This window comes from Haliotis rubra, unplaced genomic scaffold, assembly GCF_003918875.1.
Source record: "Haliotis rubra isolate DU_JTF1 unplaced genomic scaffold, ASM391887v1 Scf193, whole genome shotgun sequence".
Taxonomy (NCBI): Eukaryota; Metazoa; Mollusca; class Gastropoda; order Lepetellida; family Haliotidae; genus Haliotis; species Haliotis rubra.
In genome coordinates this window covers 690841-717883 of record NW_025765925.1, presented here as the reverse complement: position 1 = coordinate 717883, position 27043 = coordinate 690841, and the positions used below count along the sequence as shown (strand labels likewise).

The following is a 27043-nucleotide window of genomic DNA, read 5'->3' as shown; positions in this document are numbered from 1 at the left end:
GACAGTGTTAGTGAAAGGCCATGTCAACTAGGCTGTGTTAATGAAAGGCCACATCAACTAGACAGTGTTAATGAGAGGCCACATCAACTAGACAGTGTTAATGAAAGGCCACATCAACTAGGCAGTGTTAATGAAAGGCCATGTCAACTAGGCTTTGTTAATGAAAGGCCATGTCAACTAGACAGTGTTAGTGAAAGGCCTCATCAACTAGACAGTGTTAGTGAAAGGCCATGTCAACTAGACAGTGTTAGTGAAAGGCCATGTCAACTAGACAGTGTTAGTGAAAGGCCATGTCAACTATACAGTGTTAATGAAAGGCCATGCCAACAAGACAGTGTGAGTGAAAGGCCATGTCAACTAGACAGTGTTAATGAAAGGCCATGTCAACTAGGCAGTGTTGATGAAATAAGGCAGTGTTAATGAAAGGTCCCATCAACTAGGCAGTGTTCTGTTAGTGAAAGACAATGTCAACTATACAGTGTTAATGAAAGGCCAACTAGACAGTGTTAATGAAAATGCCATGTCAATGAAAGACCATGTCAACTGGACAGTGTTAATGAAAGGCCATGTCAACTAGGCAGTGTTGATGAAATGTTTAATGAAAGGTCCCATCAACTGGGCAGTGTTCTGTGAACTGTCAGACAGTGTTAATGAAAGGCCATGTCAACTAGAGGCAGTGTTAATGAAAGGCCATGTCAACTGGACAGTGTTAATGAAAGCATCAACTAGACAGTGTTAATGAAAGGCCATAAGGCAGTGTTAATGAAAGGCCATGTCAACTAGGCAGTGTTCCATGTTAGGCATTGTTGATGAAATAAGGCAGTGTTAATGAAAGGTCCCATCAACTAGGCAGTGTTCTGTTAGTGAAAGACAATGTCAACTAGACAGTGTTAATGAAAGGCCATGTCAACTAGACAGTGTTAATGAAAGGCCATGTCAACTAGGCAGTGTTAATGAAAGGCCATGTCAACTAGACAGTGTTAATGAAAGGCCATGTCAACTAGACAGTGTTAATGAAATGTCAACTAGACAGTGTTAATGAAAGGCCAACTAGGCAGTGTTGATGAATAAAAGGCCATGTCCCAACTGAAAGGTGTTAGTGAAAGGCCATGTCAACTAGACAGTGTTAATGAAAGGCCATGTCAACTAGGCATTGTTGATGGCAGTGTTCTGTTAGTGAAAGACCATGTCAACTAGACAGTGTTAATGAAAGGCCCTGCCAACTGGACAGTGTTAATAAAAGGCCATGTCAACTAGGCAGTGTTAATGAAAGGCCATGTCAACTAGACAGTGTTAATAAAAGGCCATGTCAACTAGACAGTGTTAATGAAAGGCCATGTCAACCAGGCATTGTTGATGAAATAAGGCAGTGTTAATGAAAGGTCTCATCAACTAGGCAGTGTTCTGTTAGTGAAAGACCATGTCAACTAGACAGTGTTAATGAAAGGCCCTGCCAACTGACAGTGTTAATAAAAGGCCATGTCAACTAGACAGTGTTAATGAAAGGCCCCGCCAACTGGACAGTGTTAATAAAAGGCCATGTCAACTAGACAGTGTTAATGAAAGGCCCTGTCAACTAGACAGTGTTAATAAAAGGCCATGTCAACTAGACTGTTAATAAAAGGCCATGTCAACTAGGCAGTGTTAATGAAAGGCCATGTCAACTAGACAGTGTTAATGAAAGGCCATGTCAACTAGGCAGTGTTAATGAAAGGCCATGTCAACTAGACAGTGTTAATAAAAGGCCATGTCAACTAGGCAGTGTTAATGAAAGGCCATGTAAACTAGACAGTGTTAATAAAAGGCCATGTCAACTAGACAGTGTTAATGAAAGGCCATGTCAACTAGGCATTGTTGATGAAATAAGGCAGTGTTAATGAAAGGTCTCATCAACTAGGCAGTGTTCTGTTAGTGAAAGACCATGTCAACTAGACAGTGTTAATGAAAGGCCCTGCCAACTGGACAGTGTTAATAAAAGGCCATGTCAACTAGGCAGTGTTAATGAAAGGCCATGTCAACTAGACAGTGTTAATAAAAGGCCATGTCAACTAGACAGTGTTAATGAAAGGCCATGTCAACTAGGCATTGTTGATGAAATAAGGCAGTGTTAATGAAAGGTCTCATCAACTAGGCAGTGTTCTGTTAGTGAAAGACCATGTCAACTAGACAGTGTTAATGAAAGGCCCTGCCAACTGGACAGTGTTAATAAAAGGCCATGTCAACTAGACAGTGTTAATGAAAGGCCCTGCCAACTGGACAGTGTTAATAAAAGGCCATGTCAACTAGACAGTGTTAATGAAAGGCCCTGTCAACTAGACAGTGTTAATAAAAGGCCATGTCAACTAGACAGTGTTAATAAAAGGCCATGTCAACTAGGCAGTGTTAATGAAAGGCCATGTCAACTAGACAGTGTTAATGAAAGGCCATGTCAACTAGGCAGTGTTAATGAAAGGCCATGTCAACTAGACAGTGTTAATAAAAGGCCATGTCAACTAGGCAGTGTTAATGAAAGGCCCTGTAAACTAGACAGTGTTAATAAAAGGCCATGTCAACTAGGCAGTGTTTCGGATGATTATGTGAGTAAGGCAGCAGAATAAGCAAGAAAGCGGGTTTCAAACTTCAGTGTTTGTCAGGGCTAATCTGTAAATCAAGTTTATGATAAAAGAATATAGGTAATTAGTAAAAGGTCATGGCAATAGTAATGGCAAGTGATTACTGACTAAAATACAACCAAATTCAATCACTTTTGGGAAAATCTTCATGCTTCAATGATGCATAGATAATGCACCTAACAAGGGACTGATGCATGTTCAGTTGACATTTATATTTTAATCTGTTTGATCATTTATCCATGTGTGTCTAGTCACGACTCATTGTCATGTTCCAGGTATGTCATGTGGCTTATGGAATGTTCCCATGACTCAAGTCGATGCCATGCTGCCATGTTCTTCACTCAAGCCTTCCCGTTCCGAGTCATCATGGATCTATTTGACCAGAAGGATGGACTGCGCAGACTCTTCAATGTGGTCAGTAGCCTGTCTCTCACCGTGTCACACTCTCACAACTCTCGACCTGGAGAACAGAGAGAGCCTCATTTAATCAAACATCATTGGCATATCTTCTGACATGATGTAACTTTACAGTCGTACATTTAAAAGGAGAGCTACAGTGGTCTTATCCCCAATATCTTTCTATGGATCCAAGGGACCCTTGCGACCCAAAGAATGCAGGCTTAAAGCTTAAAATACAACATTCTTTCTTCAGGTTTTAAAGTTCCACAAACGCAGTTGATTGAGTTAATTAAGTCTCATTCTCATTAATATCAACACATCTGATGACTTTCTTCATCACTGGGGGCGGTGAGGTAACCTAGTGGTTAAAGCATCTTGTTGTCACCAAAACCCAGGTTTGATTCCCCACATGGGTACATTGTGAAGCCCATTTCTGGTGACCCCCGCTGTGATATTGCTGGATTTTTGCTAAAAGCAGCATCAACCCAAACTCACTCACTCACTCACTCCTTCATCACTGTTCAGGTTTTCCTCATTACTGTAGTTATGTATACTCCCTGGAGAAAAGGGGTCTCGTCATGCCTTGTCCTTGACGATCCTAAACTTGTAGATCAGCACGCTTGAGATCCTCAATGTGGAGGACGAGGTGGACATCATGAATGAGGGTCACATTTTCACGATGAGACAAACAGCGAGACACGTTTGTTCTGCTCTCAAGAAATACTTCGAAGCACACCTGGTGGTGAAGGCTGATGAGATCCGTCGATCTCACCTCAGGAACGATGGCAGCAGCTCGTTACAAGAGACACCTGCTTATAAGGTAAGGCTCATTCATAGCTTATCATATGAAAATGCATTTTGAAACATATTCCCAAACCTTTAATCTTTAGAGGAAGAATGAATTTAGCATGAGCTGTTGTCAATTAATGTTCCCCCTTTTTAATTTTAGTTTTGTTGAAAAGAAATATTAAGATCTGTGTTTCCTTTTAGGCATTCTTTCGCAGAAGAAATTGATTATGCTTGTTTTAACTTGGGCTTCAGTGTCAATTAGAACTCAGTACTCAAATACCCCAAACCCTTATTACCTTGCTGTTTTGCTGTTCATGCTTATATGTATGTTAAACATTAACTCACTATCTCAGAACACCCAAGCTCAAACAAAATGTTTGATGTCTTGCAAATAGATTCTGTATTCTTCCTTGAAAATTACTGTAGTTTACAGCATTATCAATTATGTCTTATTATGTCTTATGTTTTGCTCTTCATGCTTATATGTATGTGAAACATTAAGGTCACATGCAACCAAAAAATCAAACATAATTAAAACACAATTATCACTTATTCATGACAATTCTTTTCAGAGAGATCGCCCTTGGGGTACATATTATGCATTTTCCGGCTGAAAATGTCCTGTGACAGTTGTATCAATGTTTTTGAATAAAAGATTGAACAATAAATAAACTCTTTTATTTATTATAATGGCCCCTACCTCACGGAGTTACCTCCTTAGCGCATGCGCACTCAACTGGGTAGGCTCCTAGACCCGATCATCATTCCTTCTGCTGTCACCGCCGCGGAACAGACGTGTTTATAATAGAACGCACTTCATGAGCCGGACAGCTGAAAGCTAATAAGAAAGCTATGTCTGAGACACCACCTGTATGTATGGTCTTTATTTGCCTAAAACAAGGAACAGTAAAGCTTTACAGTTGGTTGTTTCATAATTGTGACTTTGTATTAATACAAAATACGCCAACTTTCCCGTGGTTTACGACGTTGTTGCTCTGCCATGGCGGGAAGTTTAGCGCGCCATGTGGTCGTAATATTGCGATTAAAACCAACTATTACTTTCCGCGGGTAACCTTCACGATTTTTCAATGTTTTCTACGGTTTATATGCTGCTGGCCGCTGTTAGCTACATGCTTGCGCGTTTTGCTTTCAGGCCTTTTCATCCTGTTCGGTCTGTGGACAGAGAGAAATTCCACGGGCCGACAGGCATGAGCTATGCGTTGCCTGTCTCGAGAAGACGGGCCACGACGCTGAGTCCTGCCCTATTTGTCTGGCCTTTTCCCCCCGGGCCCAGAAGAGGCGGGCGGCCGATACGCTTGTTTTATCGCGGAGATGCGGAGGCGGAGGGGACCTGACGCAGGTCCCCCGCCTAAAACAAAACGAACGCCAAAAAGGGAAAAAATCCCGGAGGCCCTTCCCCTCTCCTACCACTTCGAAAGTGGTTTTGACATGTCGGTAATGGAATCTATGTTTCAGCAGCATATGGACTCCGCGGAAGTCCTTCGCTCGAGTCGGTTGGAGGTCTCCGCAGGAGTTCTCACCCACTCCGACGGGGCGGAGAGTCCGGGTGGGATCGCCGGCTCGCTCGATCCTCAGCCTTGAGGCGCCTGTAGATCCGCTGCCTCTGGCTTCGATCCGGACGCCTCGGCTGCTCCGAGAGAGGGAGGTGCTCCCAGTCCCCTCGGAGTTAGCGCAGGGACCGCTGAGTATTCCTGGTATTCCGTCCTCTGCGCACACCCGCCTTTTGAGAGCCGGAGGCACCAGTTCTGCCTGGCCTGCCTCCAGCGCCTCGACCGGGTCCACGCGACGCCGGGCTGGCGCTGACGCGGAGCCGCCTGTCTGTTCTTCCCTTCCTGTGGTTCCTAGCGCCAGGCAGTCCACCGGGTCGGGTTAGGGTCCTCTTACGGAGGAGACCCAGCCTCGACTCGGCTCGGGCGCCGAGGCAATGGAGCTTGGGGAGGTTGAGGAGCATGACGGCGGCTTCCGCTTTGCTTCGCCTTGGCGGGAGGTCCGCAGAGAATTGCCGAGGGCCTACCCCAGGCCGCGGTGCCTGCTGGTTGCGCGGACTCGACTGAGTTCCGCTTTGCCAGGCGCAGGCGCTTGCCCCTAGGCAACCCTCGCAGACGCAGCTCCGCATTCTGCCTTCGCTGGTCTCGGACGGGTCGATCCCCTCTTGTCTGGTGCCCGAAAGCACGGTTTGACTTACCGGATCTCGCGGCGGCGCTACCAGCTTGGGGAGGATTCCCTGTTCGTTGTGCCACCAGACGAATGTGTGTTCACTTCCGCCGCCTCTGGGGAGGCTCGGCTTCCTCCGAGCAGCTCCGCTGCTCGGCAAGGGCTTTACTCCACCTTTTGCCCTCGCTGGCGCTTCGCGCACGCTGCATCGACCTACGAGGAGGTCTACCGGAACGCCATGCAGCAGGTGCGGGGTGGTGGTCCATGAGGCCTACCTCTCCTCGGTTCAGAGGTCGGCCCTGGAGGCGGAGGGGCATGCTGGCGACGGTCGCCGCATGTCGCGGCTGCCCGGCCAGCTGGAAGTGCAGGCTCACCTCGCCACTCTTTTGGCGGTCTGCTGCGCCGACGGTGATGTGCGCAGTCATGGGGATGCGCAGGCTGTGGCTGTCGACGCCTAGGTACTCGGCAGCAACACAGCAGACCTTGCTGGCCCTCCCTTCCGCCTGGGAGCCGCACTCTCTTTCCAGGGGCCCAGCAGGTCATACGGGAGGCTGCCGCTGCAGCTACCTCCTTCAAGGACTCTAAGGCCTTGTTGGAGCACCCGCTGGTGTCTCGCCCCCGCCCCCGCGTGCTTCCTTCCTCCGCCGGGTGCAGCCTACACCCGAAGTCCGCCGGCTGGCTTCGCCGCTTGGTAGGGGTAGGCGGAGGAACAGGTCCGCCAAGGGTAGGGGCAAGGAGCAGTCCTCGACTAGCTCCCAGCCTTTTCATGGGCGCTGGAGGTCTGCCCCACCTCCCGCTAACCCATCAGGCTTGCCGCCAAGCCGTGTCACGCCCAGTCAGCTCCGCTACTCGGGTCTACACACGCCAGCCCTACCCCATATCCCAGTGGGAGGTCGCCTTCTCTATTCCTGCCGGAATGGGAGAAGGCTACCAACAACGCTTTGGGTGCTGGCCACGGTCAGCATAGGCCATCTCCCACTGTGGAAGCGAGGTCCGCCTCGACTTCACCGCATACGCCGCGACTCGGGTGCCGCCATGTCAAGCCAGGGCGACATATTGCGCCGACGGTTCAGGCTCTGCTGGACAAGTCCGCAATCGAAACGCATTCCACCGGGAGAGGAACAGGCGGGATTTTATTCCACGTACTTCCTCGCCCCCAAGAAAGACGGCGGTTCCGGTCCGATTCTCAACCTCAAGGGGTTGAATCGCATGCTCGAAGTACCATCCTTCAAGATGGAGACACTGCGCTCGGTGATCTCATCTGTTCAGCCCGGCGATTGGCTCACGTCAATCGACCTAAAGGATGCGATTCAGATATACCCATACATCCATCGCTCAAGCAGTACCTTCGGTTCTTTACGACGGGATGTATTACCAATTCAGGGTGCTCCCTTCGCATATCGACTGCCCCAAGGGTGTTCACCAAGCTCATGTTAGTCCCAGCTACCCTAGCTCGCCGCAAGGAAGGCGCTTGTTACCCTTACCTAGACGACTGGTTGCTCGGAGCACTAACACAGCCAGCGAAGTCAAGATGCTACTCACACAGTGATAGACATTCTAACTCGACTGGGGTGGATCATCAACCTCAAGAAATCCGACCTGGTACCCACCCAGGACTTGGTTTTTCTTGGAGCGCGATTCCAAACGAACAAGGATCTCGCTTCCCTTGTCGCCCGACCGGGTCACCAGAGTTCGAGATGGTATCTTCATTCCTCTCCCAGCCCCAGGCACCAGCACGGACTTGGCTCCGCCTACTGGGCCATATGGCGGCGACGCATCTCTGTAGTGTGGCGGGCGCGCTTGAGGATGCGCCCCATACAGCAAGCTTTGGCTCGGCTGTGGACTCACACGGAGGATCTGGAGCGCAGTCTCACAGTCCCCGAAAGTGGTTGACACCTCACCTTCAGTGGTGGACAAATGTCGGAATCTCACCAGGGGTTCCCTTGGAAATCCCGGACGCCAGCTCTCACAGTTCAGACCGATGCGCCCCTCACGGGCTGGGGTGTTCTGGCAGTCTGTCGGCTTCCGGACTCTGGTCCGAAGTCGGGCCCACCTTCACATCAACGTGTTGGAACTGAGAGCTGTGCGGTTGGTATTCGAAGCCCAGAGAGCATGTCCGCGGGCCAGGTAGTCCGCCTTCAGTTAGACAACCAGACGGCCATGTCGCATATCCTGAAGCAGGGAGGCACGGTGTCCCCAGCGCCCTCCGGGAAGCGTGGACTTTCTCCTCTGGTGCCACCAGTACGCATTGTCAGGTACTCCCTGTTTATCTCCCGGGCTGGAGAACGGCGAGCAGCAGATGCGCCTCGCGCCGGATCCTGGCCCCGCACGAAAGTGGATGCTCGACAGGCAGATATTCACAGTAATCTCCCAGTTGTACGGGTCGCTCGAGGTGGATCTGTTTGCGCCCGGGCGGACGATCAGACACCCGTGTTCTGCTCTCGGATACCGACCCAGGGCGCTTGGCTGCCGACGCCTTCCTGCTGGATTGACGGGCAAAGTGCTCTGGCGCTCCCGCCGCTACCACTCATTCCCCGTGGTCCTTTCACAGCTGTCCACCCAGCCAGCTCGGCTACTTGTGCTACTGGCACCGCTTTGGTCATCACAGAGCTGGTTTCCGTAATTTCAGGTTTCTGGCTCAGCCTCCTGTTCTATTACCTTTGGCGACCGACATTCTCACTCAGAACGGAGCTTCCACCCAAATCCACGGATTCAGTGGGTGGCTTGGCCTCTGTCAGGTCTAACCTCGAGGCACGCTGAATTCCTGCAGCAGTTGCAGACACAATTCTGGCTTCGAGGCGGATTCGGCAAAACGCTCAGTACGAGGATAGGTGGTCCCGCTTATGCGCCGCTGGTGTTCAGATAGGGGATTGCAGATCCCTTTCTGCGGATTTAGTCCGAGTATTGGAGTTTTTGCAGCTCGCTTGGAAGAAGGCCTGGCGGCTTCACCATTCGCGGCTACTCCACCGCTATTTCCACTTTTCACACCCCTGTCGATGGTGCTCTTCTGGGGCAGCACCTCGCATAGCGCCGCTGGCGCTGAACGGATTCGACCTGCTCTCAGGCTTAACCAGTCCACCTTTGGGATTTGTCGATCGTGCTCGATTGGCTGTCCGTCCCACTTTCTCACACCTATCGGCTATTTCCATTCAGTTGTTGACCTGGAAAGCTGTTTTTCTGGTGGCGGTAACATCTGGTCGTAGGGTCGGCGATTTACATGCTATGTCGTCCGACCCGGGCGCTGACTGTGTTTCACACGGATCGTGTCAGTATTCGGCCCCAGATACTTACCGAATCGGGTCGATCACGCTTCCATGTGACAGCTCCTATCGAACTTCCTACTCTTACCCAGCCTTCCACATCGGGACCACTCCTACGAAAGCACTCACCCGCTGGATGTCCGTGAAGACGCCAAAGTCTATATCAAACGAACGCAGGGGATCCGTGACGGGTACCCAGCTGTTCTGTTGTTACGGTGGCGGAAGGCTGGTCTGCCAGCGAGCAAGCAGACTTTGTCTCGCTGGCTAGTCTCGTATTTGTGCCGCTTATCAGGCTAAGGGCAAGCCTCCCCTGAGGGGTTGAAGGCTCACTCGGTCAGGGCAGTAGCCGCCTCAAAAGCTTTTGCATCGGCACTCCCCATTGAAGAGATCTGCTCCGCCGCTATTTGGAGCCGCTAAGCAGCTTATACGCCATTATCAGCTCGACACGCATTCCCCGTAATCGCGGCGAAGCTTTGGTCGCATTGTTCTCTCCAGTGGACAGTGTCCTGCCACCCTGACCGAAAGTGAGTCTTGGTTTATTGGTTTGTTTTGACGCTACTGTACAATAATTCCATTATTGACATGTCTGCTACTGTGAGCTCACTCAGAGAACCTGTACCCCTTCGATTCTCTACGGAGTTACTATATCGCTAGTGAGTGGTATTTTGCATTCCCCACGGTGCTCTCATGTAGCCACTTAGTGGGTGGGGATTCATTGACATTCGCACTACGCAATGTCTCATTATGCTAGAGAGGTCGCCTTTGAGCACAATTCCTCCCTGTCAGTTCCTCCCATAATGCCTCTCAAGGAAGCTTAAACTGGGACAAGTGACAGGTGAGTGTTATGGCGCCTGTTCAATTTTTTTCCCATGATACGATCGCTATATTTGTGTGTGCTTGGACAGAATTCCTCCTCCTCCCTGGCCTCCTCCGGTCTTTTGGGAGTCTGTGTTTATGCATAATATGTACCCCTGCTGACGATCTCTGAAAAAAGAATTAACCAAACCTGCAGAGGTTTTCAATTCTTTGAAGAGAGTCGCCCTTGGGTAGGGCCTCCCGCTCCCCGCAATTCTGTTCACTGATATATTCAGCAGAAGGAATGATGATACGGGTCTAGGAGCCTACCCAGTTGAAAGCGCATGCTTAAGGGAGGTAACTCCGCGAGGTAGGGGCCGTGATAATAAATAAAAGAGTTTATTTATTGTTCAATCTTTTATTCAAAAACATTGATACAACTGTCACAGGACATTTTTCAGCCGGAAAATGCATAATATGTACCCCAAGGACTACTCTCTTCAAAGAATTGAAAACCTCTGCAGGTTTGGTTAAGGTCAGTGATAGCAGCTGTGTATTGAATATTGTCATTAGCAGACAGGCAGGCAGACACACAGGTAGAACAAACTTTATGGATAACAACTTCTTTTTATTCGTGAGTGCGACGTTTCGATACAGATTCTTGTACCGTTGTCAAGCATAATGGGACATGAAGAGGGGGGAAGTGTATATATACTGGATGTGACAATGTGACAAAGAAAACAACATAATTAACATAATTGGCTAGGCAGAAGGCTGATGAAGCCAGAGAGTAGACAAAGGACAGGCGTAGAAGCCAATGATGTACAAATGATAATGACATGTTTATACAGCAGTGAGTTTATACAGTGGATTGGTATCGCAAAGTGGATGACACCTTCGTCATCCTCCAACCTCAGCAAGATCCCACTCAGCTTCTCACCCATCTCAACAACCAACATCCCCGCATCAAGTTCACCATGGAAACCGAGCAGAACCAGCAACTACCTTTCCTTGACGTCCTTGTGTCCCGCACCTCCAGCAACCAACTCCAGACCACTGTATACAGAAAACCCACCCATACGGATCAGTATATCCACTACAACTCCAATCATCCACCTAAAGTTAAGACCGGTATCATCTCCACACTAACCAGAAGGGCCAAGAACATCTGCTCAACTAAACTACAAGATGAAATCGAACACCTCAAGAAAGTCTTCGTAGAACGCAACCACTTTCCATCCCAAATAGTCAACAGAACAATCGCTGCCACCCTGTCACCCCCTACCAAAACCCAAACAAGATTTAGCCCCATCAAGATATCCATCCCCTACATTGGCAAACCGTCACATCAAATCAGCAGCCTCCTGAAAGATCAAGCTGGCATAGATACCACCTTCTCCAGCGTCCTCCAACCTTAACAACATTCTCCATGCCAATGGAAGAAAACCCACCACCATAAAGAACAACAACCCAAAATGTGTCATCTACAAAATAAACTGTGATTGTGGGCAGAGCTACATAGGCTGAAACGTCCGACCCATCAACACCGAGTGAAAGAACATCAGACCTCTGTTACCAATTCCGACAGCAAATCAGCCATTTCCGACCACATCAAAGCAAGCCCCAATCATCAAATAGAGTGGTCTGACATCACCATTCTCTCTAACAAACAAACAGACTTCACTAAGCATGAAGCTCACGAAGCCATCCACATCAAGCGCCAAAAGCCCACCATCAACCTAGACCAAGGATACTTCATTCCATCCGCTTATGATGCACTCATCCACCAAGCCCAATCCACTGTATAAACTCACTGCTGTATAAACATGTCATTATCATTTGTACATCATTGGCTTCTCATGCCTGTCCTTTGTCTACTCTCTGGCTTCATCAGCCTTCTGCCTAGCCAATTATGTTAATTATGTTGTTTTCTTTGTCACATTGTCACATCCAGTATATATACACTTCCCCCCTCTTCATGTCCCATTATGCTTGACAACGGTACAAGAATCTGTATCGAAACGTCGCACTCACGAATAAAAAGAAGTTGTTATCCATAAAGTTTGTTCTATATTGTACTTCCCAACTTCTAAAATGCCACTCAAAGAAGACACACAGGTGTCAATAAAACAAGACATTGAGTTTAGTCTGTGACAACGACATGTCTATATCACAGTTGGAAATTCTGTCAACGCTAAATAATCGCATTGCTTTTAAGTATTGAACTGAGAAAGTGACTCGGTAAGAAGAACGTGTGGTGAAATAGACAAATGAAATTATATAAACTGTTAATTTACTGTCATAACATATAAAAAGCTTGTGCCTGTGAGATATCAACAAAACATTAGAGAAATAGTGTTTTACGTTGCATGTGACCTTTAACTCGTCATCTCAAGCTCAAACAAAATGTTTGTTGTCTTGCAAATAGGTTCTGTATTCTTCCTTGAAAATTACTGAAGTTTACAGCATTATCAATTGTCTTAGTAAGTCTTATGATTTTTCCTAATCCTGACTCATGATCTTTTGCTTAGCTCCCTTTCCCTTGCGAATGGTAGTGGAACACTTGAATCCCTTGTAGTTCCCGAAGCGGACATAAAAATACACTCACCCACGAGTTACCTCCATCCTTTCCCGTGCAAACAGTCATGTGACCAGCCTTACTTGTCACTCTCTCCCTTTTCGCCCAATGAGGACATTATCCTACCGCTCGAGGCAGACGCTCAGTGGCTCAGCTGTTTCACGACCAACCACCAGCGTCCCAACACAATGAAGTTGAAGCAAACAACACATCAGCATTCGCGAACGCTTCATCAACACCGAATCAGTTCCAGTCTACGCAGAACTTCGATCCAGGCGACATTATGAGGCATTTTACTACTCAAATGATGGCCATGATGGAATAACGTTTTGATGAGGAAGCGAAGGCACAACAGGAACGTTCATCAACTGACAACGTTCGCAAACCCTCAGACCTACGCGAACCCAATACGCCTCACAGATCTACATCTGCAGATGACGTTGGCAAACATGAATGTTCAAGAAGGTCATCACAATGGGACGACTTTGTCATCATACAACAGGATGGAAGGTCCGCGAAGGCTACTAACTATATGACAACTCCGTCTGCGAACCCTCAACGTTCGAGAAAATCTCGGAATCCATCCCCAAGAGCCAGCCATTCCAGATCTACATCCCACAGCTCTCATACACGAAGAGAAGGTTCGCAAGATGGAAGTTAGCGAAGGAAACGTTCACGAGGGACTAGTTCATGAAGGGATGGATCAAGAGACATAGGTTCGCGAAGGGAGGAATCACAAGACGGACGTTCGTGAAAGGATGACTCACAACATTCGCGGAAGAATGGTTCGCACAGGGAGGATTCGCGAAGGCCTAGTTCTACGGAACAAGAAATATCTGATGAACATACCGACTACGTCTTCTCAGATACGGAAGTTACAGCTTGGATAGCTAATGGATTGAACTTAGAGTCTCCCTCCTAAGAATTGGATGAAGAGCATATAAGATGTGCAAGGACAACTTCGACTCAATCACCATTCCACCTATTGAGCCTATATCCAAGGTGCCTTCGAATCTACGCACATCGTTTGACAAAGTTTCTAGATTCCAGAATCAACATCTGCCAGCATTTAAGGAGAGGAAATTCCCCTTACATCACATGGACCCCTTCATGAAAGCGCCAGACTTAAATGAAAATATAAAACTGGTCAACGACTCTCGGAACAAGGTCTACAAGGTGGAGGATAAAACGTTGGCTCAACTTGATACAGCGATGAGGAATTCCTTCTTCGGATTAGCGAGGTCCAGAGCAATCAATGAGGCATTGATTAACAAGTTCCAGAACCCCAGTTCGGAAGAAGATAGAATGATATTATCTGCTCTGCTCACTCAGAAAAAGGACCAATACTTCATATCGGATCATCTGGCCTCAACGTCAGCGTGGGGCGGTGGGGTAGCCTAATGGTTAAAGCGTTGGCTCGTCACGCCGAAGACCCGGGTTCGAATCCCCACATGGGCACAATGTGTGAAGCCCTTTTCTTGTGTCCTCCGCCGTGATGTTGCTGGAATATTGCTAAAAGCGGCGTAAAACCAAACGCAGTCAGTCAGTCAGTCAACGTCGGCGTGTCTCACCTTATTACGGAGACAGAGTCTACTGGCATCGTGTTCCTGGAGTGAAAGATTTACCCAACCGCTACTTAGAGCTCCTTGGGCAGGCCCTACCATCTTCGGAGGTGAGATAGATGAAGCAGCTAAGGAAGCTACTCACAACTCAAGGGAAGTCATGATGATCAAGTCTATAGATACTCTAGCCAACGTCATTCGTCATACTTCACAGAAGTACAACAGCAAATCGAAATTTTCCGGTATCCAGAAGGCTAAGGAGAAGAAGTACTCCAACTTCAGAGGCGGGAAAAGTCAGGAAGGAAACTCAGGGAGAGGACGTACTCCCAGAGGTTTCACAGGGGCTAGACGCTGAAAGTGAGGTTCGGAACGACGGGATGCTTCCACTCCCAGCCAGTCCTGTACAACCATCGACAGTGGGTGAACATCTACAAAGGTACTGGGAAAATTGGGGAATACTGGAGGACAACTACGTACACAAGTACTGCAAGAAGGGTACAGAGTGCAGCTCAAGGCCACACCACCGTTAACTCCAGACCGATGGTCTTCAACTATGCAGACGAGCAAGCAGACAAACTACAAGAAGCCTTCCACTGACTTCTAACCAAGCATGCAGTAGAAAGAATAGATCAAGATCATCTCACGCCAGGCTTTTACTCCCCAATTTTCCTAGTACCCAAGAAGAATTCCAAAGGTTGATTTACAACATGCGGAAATTCAACCAAGACTATCTACTCAAACCGGAAAGGTTCAGAATAATCCACCTACCTCAACTCAGACTACTAATTCATCCAGCAGACTTTATGGCCAGCATAGACCTACAGGATGCATATCTGCACATCCCCATACAACCGGAATCAAGGAAATATCTACGATTTCTATTCAGAGGTCAGTACTTCCAATGGAACGTCCTACCGTTTGGAGTATCGTCGGCTCCGTGGTTATTCACACGAATAACCAAGCCCATAGTCGCCTACCTACATCATTGAGGTCTATGCAATGCATCTGGACGACGGCATACAGGTCCATCAAAGTGCCAATCAAATCAGACAGCAGCTGAACTTCACAACCAAGTTGCCCATGCAACTAGGAAGGCTAGTGAACCTGATGAAGTCGGAGTTGGAACCAAAACAAGATCTGCAGTTCCTGGGGATAAGATTCATCACAACACAGAATCGAATTGTGACCCCAGAAGATCGTTGGGTCAAGATACAGGCCATGATTCCTCAAGCAGTCATCTCTCCGTTAACACTTCGAACATGGCAATGTCTACTCGGTCTACTAACCTCAGCACAAGACTTGACTTGCACAGGAAGGTTACAACTACATCCATTGCAACGATTCCTGGCAAAACATCTGGACAGCAGCAACCCTATCTCGCTACCAGATCATCTCAAAGTGTACCTACTTTGGTGGACTCACAGGTCGAATGTCTGCGCAGGAACCTATTTACAAGAGCTGGTCTTCAACACACATCTCTACGCAGATGCATCGCTACAGGGATCATCTCAACAACCAAGTTGCATCAGGGAAGTGGTTAAATGCAGAACAGCATCTTCACATCAATCTGCTAGAAATGAAAGCTGTGATCAACTCCGTACAACTATGGTTGAGTTCGCTGAGCAACAGAATGCTGATGATCCACACGGACAACTCTACAGTGGCATTCTCCATAAATCGGCAAGGATCAACAAGATCACCAAGCCTATTGAAGCTCACATTCCAGTTGTTCGACATCACAGAGAAGGCAAACATCTGGATAAAGGCATGTCACATACCGGGAGCCAAGAACGTACTAGCAGACGCTCTTTCCTGACCACTGCACCTATCACCCACGGAATGGATGCTCCATCCAGAAGCGTTCCGGCTCATCATAAGGGAAATAGGATCCCCATGCATAGACCTGTTCGCCACGAGGTTCAACAAGCAACTACAGACGTGTGTATCACCAGTACCGGACCCCCAAGCCTGGGCAACAGATGCACTGACCATATGCATGGGAAGGACTAAACACTTACGCGTTTCCACCTCCGATCTTACTACCGAAAGTACTGTTGAAGATCAAACAGACACAAGCGCTACAACTGACTTTGGTTGCACCCTGTTGGCCAGCGAGAGTCTTGTTCCTAGACCTAATAGAAGATATCGGAAGTCCAACCCTCAAACTACCAGAATAGCCGAACCTACTCAGACATCCGCACACCAAGCAAGTCCACAGGAACCCAACATTGTTCCAGCTACACGTGTGGACCGTATCAAAACCTGTCTGAAGAAAAGAGGATACTCCACCAGAGCAGCGAAAGCAGTAACCTTAGCGTTACACAGATCTACTCGCAATTTGTATGACGACAAATGGCAGAAATTTTAGCAATATGCAAGGCGGAAAGGCTTCACAGCTATGAAAGCGTCTCATCCTCAAGTGGCGGAATATCTGTGTCACCTTAGATATACAAGACATCTGAAAGGTTCGACATTATCTACATATCTGGCAGCCATTAGTACAGTCATCACTATGAAGTCAGTCATAAAATTGACGAAAGTGCCAGGTCAACCAGATAGACAGTTCCATGAACCAGCACTATCTACGATCCTCGAACCAGAGGACACCCAGGACTTATCCTTGTGTCCTGTCAGAGCCTTGAAGATATATCTTCAAAAGACTAAAACAAGGAGAAGAAAATTCAAGCGCCTATTCATCACCTTGTCGACAGAGACAGCAGCGGAAGTCTCAAGAACGACAATATTGTTTTGGATTAGAGCCGTTATACCAAGAGCCTACAAAGCAGCAGGATTAGAGCCTCCAAGAGCCTCCAACCCACAAGAAGTCAGAGCAATGGCGTCAACACTGACTATGCATGGAAATTGCTCTATATCATCGATATGGAGGGCTGCTTCTGGAAGTCAGATACGGTGTTTGCCAACCACTACCTCCGAGATATAGCCACCGAAGACGTCTCCGGCATTCACCAGTTTGGGAATCTTGTTGTAGCACAACAACTAACAGTTCCTCAAAGGCGCTGATTTGAAATCTCACCCTTTATCACGTTGACTTGTTGATAACTTTTACTATGGAAAAAGTTCTAGTTTGAAAGTCCATGCGCACAGTCTAGACCAGCCTAGCATGAGTGATTAAAGATCTTACCTGTACGTAAAGGGGTCGCAACTCATGTATGATAAAGATCTTATCATAATCTATGGGTTGTTATAGATGACTAGTAAAAAGAAGATGCTAGTATATCTTAAACCACATGAATCTACAAGATTCAACTTGTCTGGGAAAGAAGTAAGATAAGATGGTGGTCCCCCGAGTTACAACGGAAGTTGGAAGAATAGGACCACGGAAATGCCGTTTCGCAGTTCCCATGGGGGGGATACAGGACGTATCTAAGGACAGCTGTTGAATCCAGTGGCTTGACCACAACCAATCTGTCGGATTCTATAAACAAAAGATTATGAGTCAGGATAAGGAAAAATATGTAATTTTTTAAGTAAAATTGACATTTTATACTTATCCTGACTCATGACGAGAAGCCCAACCTCCCCGTTGAAGACACTTGAGATTGCACAGCAGATCCAAGTGCATGGGCGGAATATCAGGAGAAAGTGACAAGTAAGGCACGTCACATGACTGGTTTGCACGGGAAAGGGCAAAGGGAGGTAACTCGTGGGTGAGTGTATTTATACGTCCGCTTCGGGAACTTCAAGGGATTCAAGTGTTCCACTACCATTCGAAAGGGAAAGGGAGCTAAGCAAAATATCATGAGTCAGGATAAGTATAAAATATCAATTTTACTTTAAAAATTACATTTTGACTTTAAAAATTACATTTTTGTGTATGGAATGTTCCCAAGCATTAACTACATGAACTTTTGAATTACTAGTCAATAAATCATGAATCCTGAACACCAGCTCATGAAACATTTGCTGGTGACAGGTGACACTTTACAGAGAAGTCCCTGAATCGAGAGAGTGGGTAAAATGGCGCCATGCTTTCCAAGTACTCACTGCATATAACACAATTAAGTTGGAAAGGTGGGGTGATTCCCATACCATCAATAAGTCCTACTGGAGTAATAACCAGTTGACAGAAAGAGCTAAAATGTCGAGTAGTATTGCGTTTGGAGCGGGGACCCATTTCACAAAGTGACTGTAGCACTATGACTGTCGTAAGTCTATGTTAATGTGGGGGAGTTACGATCATCTTAGCACAATGATTGCTTTCTGGAATGGGGCCCCGGGCATTTCTGATAAAGTTTTGTTCAACCTACAAAGGGTGTTTGGGGTCACCATAATACTCCATACAGTTAAAACATATACATATAAGTGTGAAGTCAATTATTGTTAGATTATCATGTGTTTATGTATCTTTTTTACCAATATTTCAGCCACTTAAGTTGACCCCGGAAGTTATCCAAGACAACATGGAGTTGTTGATGGAGTTGCTTCCCCTGCGCACACACTGGGTGCCTGAAGCCACATTCCACAGACTGGGGGGTATACAGCTCCTTATACAACTGGTTGCCATGGCACCTGATTGGAACAACTCTCCTGGAAAGTAAGATAAAGATTTTGGTCTTGTCAAGTACACATCCTAGAGAATACAACTCATAGTACAATATATGAAAATGTGAAACTTTTTTGACATGTGTTGTCTGTTACTGAATTACATAAGGTGACCAGTGCTATGCCAAAGTTGAAAGTTCACATGATTTCAAGTCAGGGTAAACTATGATAGATATGTGTCAAATATTATGGGATCTGTAATTTTACTGTTAAACACCACAAGACTGTTGTTCACTGTAAGCATGTTTCAACATGGAGGAATTCCTCGGATAGGATGAACATGTCTGCTGACAATGATAATACACTTGTGTTCAGAATTGCTGCTTTTCAAAACGTGAGCAAGTCCATGTTATAGATGGAAAAGTGTTGTGGACAGAACATGATTTAGAAATCGTGTGCAAGACGTTATCAATCCTGCTGTTGTAGAATTGTCGGCATTATGATATATTTGGAGCAGTGTGTATTTCATACTTGATTTGTTCTGCAACATACATGTACGTTCCTAGTAATCAGCCTTCAGGGAATATTGCTGGCCATTTTGTAGATAGCTGCAGTTTGTTCTGCTCTGTGCAACCCTGGCTTCTACCCGAATGATCATGGATACTAATACAAGATCTGGCCTGTTTCTTGGTTGTCTGTGTCGTACTCAGATTGTCTTCCACACACAATGACCTGACACACTGATATGAATAAAATACTCTACAAAGCAATGTTTACCTCTCTTCCCCAATTTTTTCTTGCTACCTGTTTACCACCTGTGGTAATGCAAATTCATGCCACTTTTTGATAGGGTGGTGACGTTATTTTGATAAAAGTGTGTCCTCCGATGGTGTAGATTGTTTGTGATATTATTATTCTCTGGATTGTCTAGTTTTGGGACTTAATCATTCACAGTCCACCATGATATAGCCTGAGTATTCAGAGTTCAGTGTTAAGCAGCTGATTGTTTTATCAGGAAGCTGAACAACAGGTTACTCAGAGATGCAATATTTTACAGACCTGAAACAATCAAGAGTGCCCTAGACGTGATCTCCCTGTGTATGGTGACCCCCAAGTCTCAGCTGCTGCTCCTAGACTCCATCTCCCTCCCAGACAACATGTCCACCCCAGCCATCAGGTACGTGCTGCCGTCACACCCTCAGGCACCAGTCAAACATTAGTATGTAATATTTGCTGTGAATAAAGGTTCATGATTGTCACAATGACAACATGTAGGGCATTCAACTTTTGGGTAGAATTCCATCTGAGTACTTTTCAATGGTATTTGGATCAAAGTGATTATAGTAGCTACTGTAGCTCCAGTAGTTTTCGAATATTTTATTTCAAAGAAGTCAGGGTGAGATAATTTTTATTTTCTAATGTCATTCTCAAACTTACATGAAAAAATAATGAATTCATTTGATGACCTTGTTGATGTTTGGAACCTTGTTGAAATTATTAGCATGATAAAAGCAACTTTTAGATGGGCTGAAAAGTTTGATGGTTGACTAAACACTGCATTTACACGTGTCGTAATTTTGCAATTGAGAATCTCCTCCCATTTTCTGTGAATAACTGTTTAAAAGTGAACAGAACTGTATCAAGACATTGAAAAGAAACTGCCTTGCTAGTACACCAACAGATAGTGATTCCCTTCAACTGACAAAGCACATCACAGGATGCGAAATATTGGGTTATTGTCCCCGCTGCAACATGGAACGGGGGGGGCTATGTATCCAGCAGCATCTGTCCGTCCAGATTCTTGTTAAAGTGATATCTCATGAACTGTTGTACCCAATGTCTTCCAATTTGGTGACAGCCTACATTGGGAGATTACGCAGACACCATTTATTTGGGTGACCTTGATCTTATCTTCAAGGTCACCACGACACTTTGACCACTTTTCAAACTTATGTAAACGCAATGTCTCATAAAACATTGCACCCAGTGTCTCAAATTATGTCGACAGCCTACATTGGGTGATTTTTCAGACACTAGTCATTTCAGGCATCTTGTATGTGACCAAAAAATAAAACGTAGTAAATATTTCATAATTATTTTGTTCTTCCTTAGCGGCAGGTGACATTGCCACATTAGTGGCAAACAGTTGTTATAATAGTGCTTGCCCCAAAAACTTCAAAGAGCAGTTGGAGAAATATCTTGTGGACAAATCCTAAATGACCCTTTTTAAGCAATCTCATTTGATAAGACATACACTGTATCGCATAAGTTTACCTTGACGGGATATTTCATTGATTCGACCTGTGAATTCATCGTCAGGTTCAACATAAGCAACAAATGTGTATTAAAGATACAGCCAGGCTTTCACGTCCTCAGTAGATCCTGTACATGGGGATTCTTTTTTATATATTCCTCCTTGGGGTACTTATAAGCATTTAAATGTCCATTTAAAATCCCTACGACAGTTGTAACAATATTTGAATAAAATATTTACAAAACAAAAACTACGTTTTGTCTTGTGAGACCACCCTTACAGGGCCCTCTGGCCCCCTACAGCCAAGAGCAGGTAACTCTAGACCGTAACCTCGTACCTCACTTTCCATGCTGTCGTTTCCCGACATAGACGTGGGTCCATTACAAGAAAGTTTTCTTTTCCCGGCGAGAATTATGAGTGGGTCAGAAACAGCAACTGTATGTATGGTTCTCTTTTTCCCTGCATGGAAGCGATTTGAAGGCTTGTTCTGAACTTTTTCATTCATAATTTTAGTTGTAACTTGGTACCTGTCGCGGGTCGGCTTGCCGGTGCGTGCAAGATGGCGGCCAGGTACCTTCGCTAGCATCACTGTTCATTGATTTCCCGTGTGGTTTTCAATGTTACAGGTGGGGTTAGTAATTTTACGTATATGTGGTTACATGTAGGGCGTTTCCATTGCTTGCATTTTCTATCTTACGATAATAAAAAGTCGTAGTTATGTCAGTGCGTATTATGGTTATTGTCAACTGTATGCTACGTTGTCGCATTAGTTGTGTCGCCCATGCGTGTTTTTTCATATATGTCTGTGTGTATGGGGTTGATTGCTGCACAGGTTGTTTACTTGTTGCAGTTTAAATCCTGTACTTCGTGCCTTGCGGCCATTCCCGTCAAGGACACACACGAGGTCTGCTTACGTTGCCTCACCCAAACAGACCATGAGGAAGAGGGGTGTGTGGCATGTGCCACTTTTACGCCTCAAACGATTAGAGCACGACGAGCGGATCAGCTGTTCTACAGCAATCTGATTCGGGCGGGGGGTGATATCTGGGCAGGATCCCCCGTCCAAACGTTCACACACACAAAAAAAAGGGGTCTATGGGAGCCGCTTCTCATACGGAGCCGGCTCCCAAAAGAGCTAAAGGTTCCAAGGAGGCATCTAATACCAAACCTCAACTTGCTCCTGTCTCTTTCCCCCCCCCTGTTGTGTTGGCACCTGTTGTGCCCGTTGAATCACTAACCGCTTTATTCCAGGAACAGATGGCGTCAGTGAAATCTCTCATTGATACGGCGTTGGATGGCTTCCGTAAGGAGCTCACCGCGCCGGTCGTGGGGGGTGGATCTGACGCATCTGGTGGGGTTGGCTGCGGCCCGAGCTTAGCCTCGGGGAACGCGCCTCCCCCTGGGCAGCTTGATCCTGGCTTAGGCCTTGGAGATAGCGCCACCGGCACCCCAAGGGCGACCTCGCCGGGCGCAGGTCCGTCACACAGGTGGCTGGCGCCGGGCGATGCAGGGTTGCCCCTGGCTTCGCCTGGTGCCCTGACTGGCAGTCGCCTGCACTGCCCAGCTCGGGACACCTCGGCGCCTGGCAGCCAGTCTGGGTTGCCGGGAGGCCTGTCACGGCAGGTTCTCTCGGCTCTCGGCGACTTGGGCGAGTTCTGCCCGCTGGGCGACTTCGTTGCTTCTGGTGCCTCTTGACCTTTATGGTCTTTTCGGGTTCAGCCTCTGGTGTATCCTCGGCGGTCTCTCAGGAGTATGAGAGTATGGCTGCCGAGGATTATGCCGAGGTGGACATGGAGGACGATGGAGGGAGGGAGGAGTCGGAGGCGGGAGTGCCGTACTCCTTTGGCTCATCTCTGAGGCAGGTGGGGGGAAAAATTGCCGAAACCCTGCCCTAGGTGGCAGTTCCCACACAGGCTTCCGACCCGGGAGTTTCGGCCCCGGGGAGGCTTTTGCGCCTACCAAGGTCGCCGAGGGCGCTGCCACGCATCCTACCATCACTGGTAGGTGAGGTGGTAAATCCTCTCTTGACTGGTTCTCGCCGAGATTTGATCTGCCCGACGTTGGCAGGAGGTACCAGTTGGGGAGGAGACGCTATTCGAACCACCAGTGGTGGGCGAGTCGTCTTTGCCTCAGTCACGCGTTAGGGGGTCGCCCTTGTCTTCCCTGGCCTCGCCAGGCAGGGCAGCGCCCCCCCTTTCCTGCTAATTCACTGCCGCTGAAGTCTGCGTGCCGGTCATTCGAGAATGTTACGGTCGCGCCGCCCAGCACCTCAAAGTAGCAGTCCACTCGGCCTACCTGTCTGCACTGCAGGGACAGCTGGTGGCTCACAGCGCTTGTGGCGCCGACTCATCGGAGTCGGTGCTCGCGCGCCAGCTCACAGACGTACACTCGCATCTGGCTAGGGATAGCATTCGGTGCTGTGCCAGCCAGATGATGGGTGCCGTCATGGGCTTGCGCCGCCTGTGGTTGTCTGTGGCGCGGTATTCGCCGGCCACACAACAAGCGCTCCTGTCATTGCCCTATACCATGGGATCCTCCCTGTTCCCTGGGGCATTGCAGGTAGTACGGGAGGCCGCGGAGGCTGTCTCTACCTTCAAAGCCTTTGTTTGAGCAGCCCTCAGCTCCTCGCCAGCGGCCTTCCCCGCTTGCATCCGCTTATCCTTCTGCCCCGGCGAAGGATGTTGCTAAGTGGACTGCCCCTTTGCAGTCCAAGCGGAGCAGGCGCGCGAGAGGCAAGGGCAAGCCTGATCAAGCGCAGCAGCCTTTTCGGGGCAAGGGGAAGCCAGCCCCGGCTTCCCGCTGATTCCTTCCCCAGAGCCCTTGTTGCCCCCCACTCACGCAAGCAGAGACTTGCCGACTGTGGGGGTGCACTGCCTCCTGCCACACGCGTCCTGTCGGGCGGCGGCTGTCCCTATTCCTCCGGGAGTGGGAGGCAGCCACCTCAAATCCCTGGGTCCTGTCCACGCTCAGGGATGGCCATTTGCCACAGTGGAGGCGAGATCCTCCGTCCCTTCTCCGGGTTCGGCACGCCTGTGCCGATCTCCCGCAACAAGGCGGGCGGCAGCTCGATGCGCCGGTTCAGTCCTTACTGAACAAGGCAGCCATCGAGTGGTTCCTGTGGGTCAACAAGGAGAGGGTTTTATTCCACCTACTTCCTAGTGACCAAAAGGGCGGAGGTTCAGACCCATTCTGAATCTCAGAGGGTTGAACCAGTTACTGGAGGTGCCGTCTTTCAGGATGGAGACACTCAGGTCAGTGATCTCCTCCGTCGAGACAGGGGATTGGCTTACGTCAATCGATCTCAAAGACGCATACCTCCATGTTCCAATGCACCCCGAGTTCAAGAAGTACCTCCGGTTCTCCTTCGACGGGACGTGCTACCAGTTTCGCGTGCTCCCCTTCGGCATCTCCACGGCGCCAAGGGTGTTCACCAAACTTATGCTAATCCCTGATTAGTCCTGAGCGAGCACTCAGCCTCCGGCCTCTGCTCAATGTGTTAGAACTGAGAGCAGTCCGCAGGGTGTTCGAGTGCTTCCGGGTGTTGGTCCAGGGCCGTGTGGTTCGTTTAGATATGGACAATCAAACGGCCATGTCTTCCATTCTCAAGCAAGGCGGCTCAGTGTCTCCGTCGCTCCTTCAGGAGGCGTGGCAGTTTCTACTGTGGTGCGATCAGTTCAGCATTCGGGTTTTGCCTGTTTATCTCCCGGGGGTAGACAACGTCCGTGCAGATGCACTCTCACGGCGTATACTAGCCCCACACGAGTGGATGCTCGACCGGGAGATATTCGGGATTATCTCCCAGTTGTTCGAGGTCGTTCCAGGTGGATCTGTTTTGCGTCTGGGGTGACAAACCAGATTCCTGTGTTTTGCTCCCGGATTCGGATCCGAGGCGTTAGCCACCGACGCTTTTCAGCTCGATTGGAATCGGACAGGGTACTGTGGGCGTTCCCCCCGATACCACTGATTCCAGGGTCCTGTCACAGCTGACCGCACAACCAGCTCGGCTACTTGTGCTTCTGGCACCCCTTTGGTCGGCACAACAGGCACAACGCTGGTTTCCGGTAATTCTCAGGTTTCTTGCTCAGCCTCCTGTTCTATTACCTTGTTTGTCGACCGGACCTCCTATCCCAGAACGGAGCGCCCCACCCGAATCCCAGGATTCAGTGGGTGGCTTGGCCGCTGTCAGGGATCGCCTCCGTGCGAGCGGAATTCCTGCACCAGTTGCAGACACAATTCTGGCTGGGATTCGACACCCGTTCAGTGTGTTGATAGGTGGGGCGCGCTGGTGTGCAGATAGGGGGATTTCATAATCCCTATTCTGCGGATTTAGTTCGGATATTGGAGTTACTATAACCTCGTTTTGGTTGAGAGCCTTATGACCTCCACCATTGCCGGGTACTCCATGGCTATTTCCACGTTTCACACCTCGTTCGATGGTGCTCTGCCTAGGCAGCATCCTCTCGTACATCGCGTCGTAGCTGGCATGAGCAGGGTTCGACCGCCTTCGCCGTCGGCGACCAGCCCACCTTAAAATTGCCACTTATTCACAATTGGCTGTCCGGCCCTAATTTTTCAAGTATATCGTCTCTCTCACTTCACTTGTTGATGTGGAAGGCGACTTTACTTGTTGTGGTGAACTCTGGTAGAAGGGTCGGGTACATCCATGCGATTCCCACTGACCCGACACTGACAGTATTTTATACTGATCATGTCCGTATTCGACTCGGATACCTACCACTCTCAGTGTGATATTGCTTTCCACGTGACTGCTCATATCGCACTTCCACCCTTAACCAGCCTTCCGCGCACGGGGACCAATCTTCGATTGCTCACCCGTGCCTGTCCGCGAATGAGCGAACAACAGGGATCCGTCACGGGTACCCATGTGGGCTGTTCGGTGGCGGGAAGACTGGGGAGTCTGCTAGCAAACGCACTTTATCTCGTTGGCTTGTTTCCATAATTGTATGGTTACAATGATAAGGTTTACCTCCCCCCGAGGGGTTGCAGGCAGACTGGGTAGGGCAGATGCCGCTTTGTTGACATTACACAGCGGCACTGCTCAATGATGAGATCGGTTCTGTCGCTCTTTGGAGCCAGCAGAACGCCTTCATTCGCCATTACCAACTTGACACGCATTCTAAGGATCGTGCTCGGTTCGGTCAGTCAGTTCTCTCCAGTGGGCATGGTTCCACCTCTGTAGCCGATTGAGCTTTGAGGAATGAAGATATTGCTAACTAACCTTATGTCAATGTACATGAAGATATTGCTAACTAACCTTTCCTAACATTAGCGTATATGTCAATGTACATGAAGATATTGCTAACTAAACTTTTCTAACATTAGCATATATATGTCAATGTACATGAAGATATTGCTAACTATACTTTTCTAACATTAGCGTATATGTCAATGTACATGAAGATATTGCTAATTATACTTTTCTAACATTAGCGTATATGTCAATGTACATACAGATATTGCTAACTAAACTTTTCTAACATTAGCGTATATGTCAATGTACATGAAGATATTGCTAACTATACTTTTCTAACATTAGCGTATATGTCAATGTACATGAAGATATTGCTAACTATACTTTTCTAACATTAGCGTATATGTCAATGTACATGAAGATATTGCTAACTAAACTTTTCTAACATTAGCGTATATGTCAATGTACATGAAGATATTGCTAACTATACTTTTCTAACATTAGCGTATATGTCAATGTACATACAGATATTGCTAACTAAACTTTTCTAACATTAGCGTATATGTCAATGTACATGAAGATACTGCTAACTAAACTGACAGAAGAACTTTATCAAGTTAGACAAGTGTTTAATCGTACAAGCATTTGTACGAGTGATATCACAAGATGAGGACAAAAGATTACACACAAGCATCCTCATGACAATGAAGTGTTAATGTTAGAAATATCTGCACACTGGCACAGATGTTTGTGAATATTCTGCCCACGATGTGTCATCAGCTTATTCTGTCCACAGTGTGATAATAGGTCTAGCAGAGGGTGAGATTCTGGCAGATCCAGAAGTTCAGAAATCGGCACTAGGAGTGCTGGTCAACTGTGTGTGTGGACCAATAGAGAGGGTGAG

At 47.7% G+C, this 27043-nt stretch overlaps 1 protein-coding gene across 1 annotated transcript in view; it reads left to right on the top strand.

The window, feature by feature from the left end:
* LOC124274687 (DDB1- and CUL4-associated factor 1-like) overlaps positions 1 to 27043 on the top strand; it is a 79567-nt gene that overhangs the window by 15688 nt on the left and 36836 nt on the right. Inside the window, 5 exon segments of the mRNA XM_046710052.1 lie at positions 2888 to 3026; positions 3622 to 3831; positions 18556 to 18725; positions 19731 to 19850; positions 26936 to 27038. Of these exon segments, the coding sequence (XP_046566008.1) occupies positions 2888 to 3026; positions 3622 to 3831; positions 18556 to 18725; positions 19731 to 19850; positions 26936 to 27038 (742 nt within the window).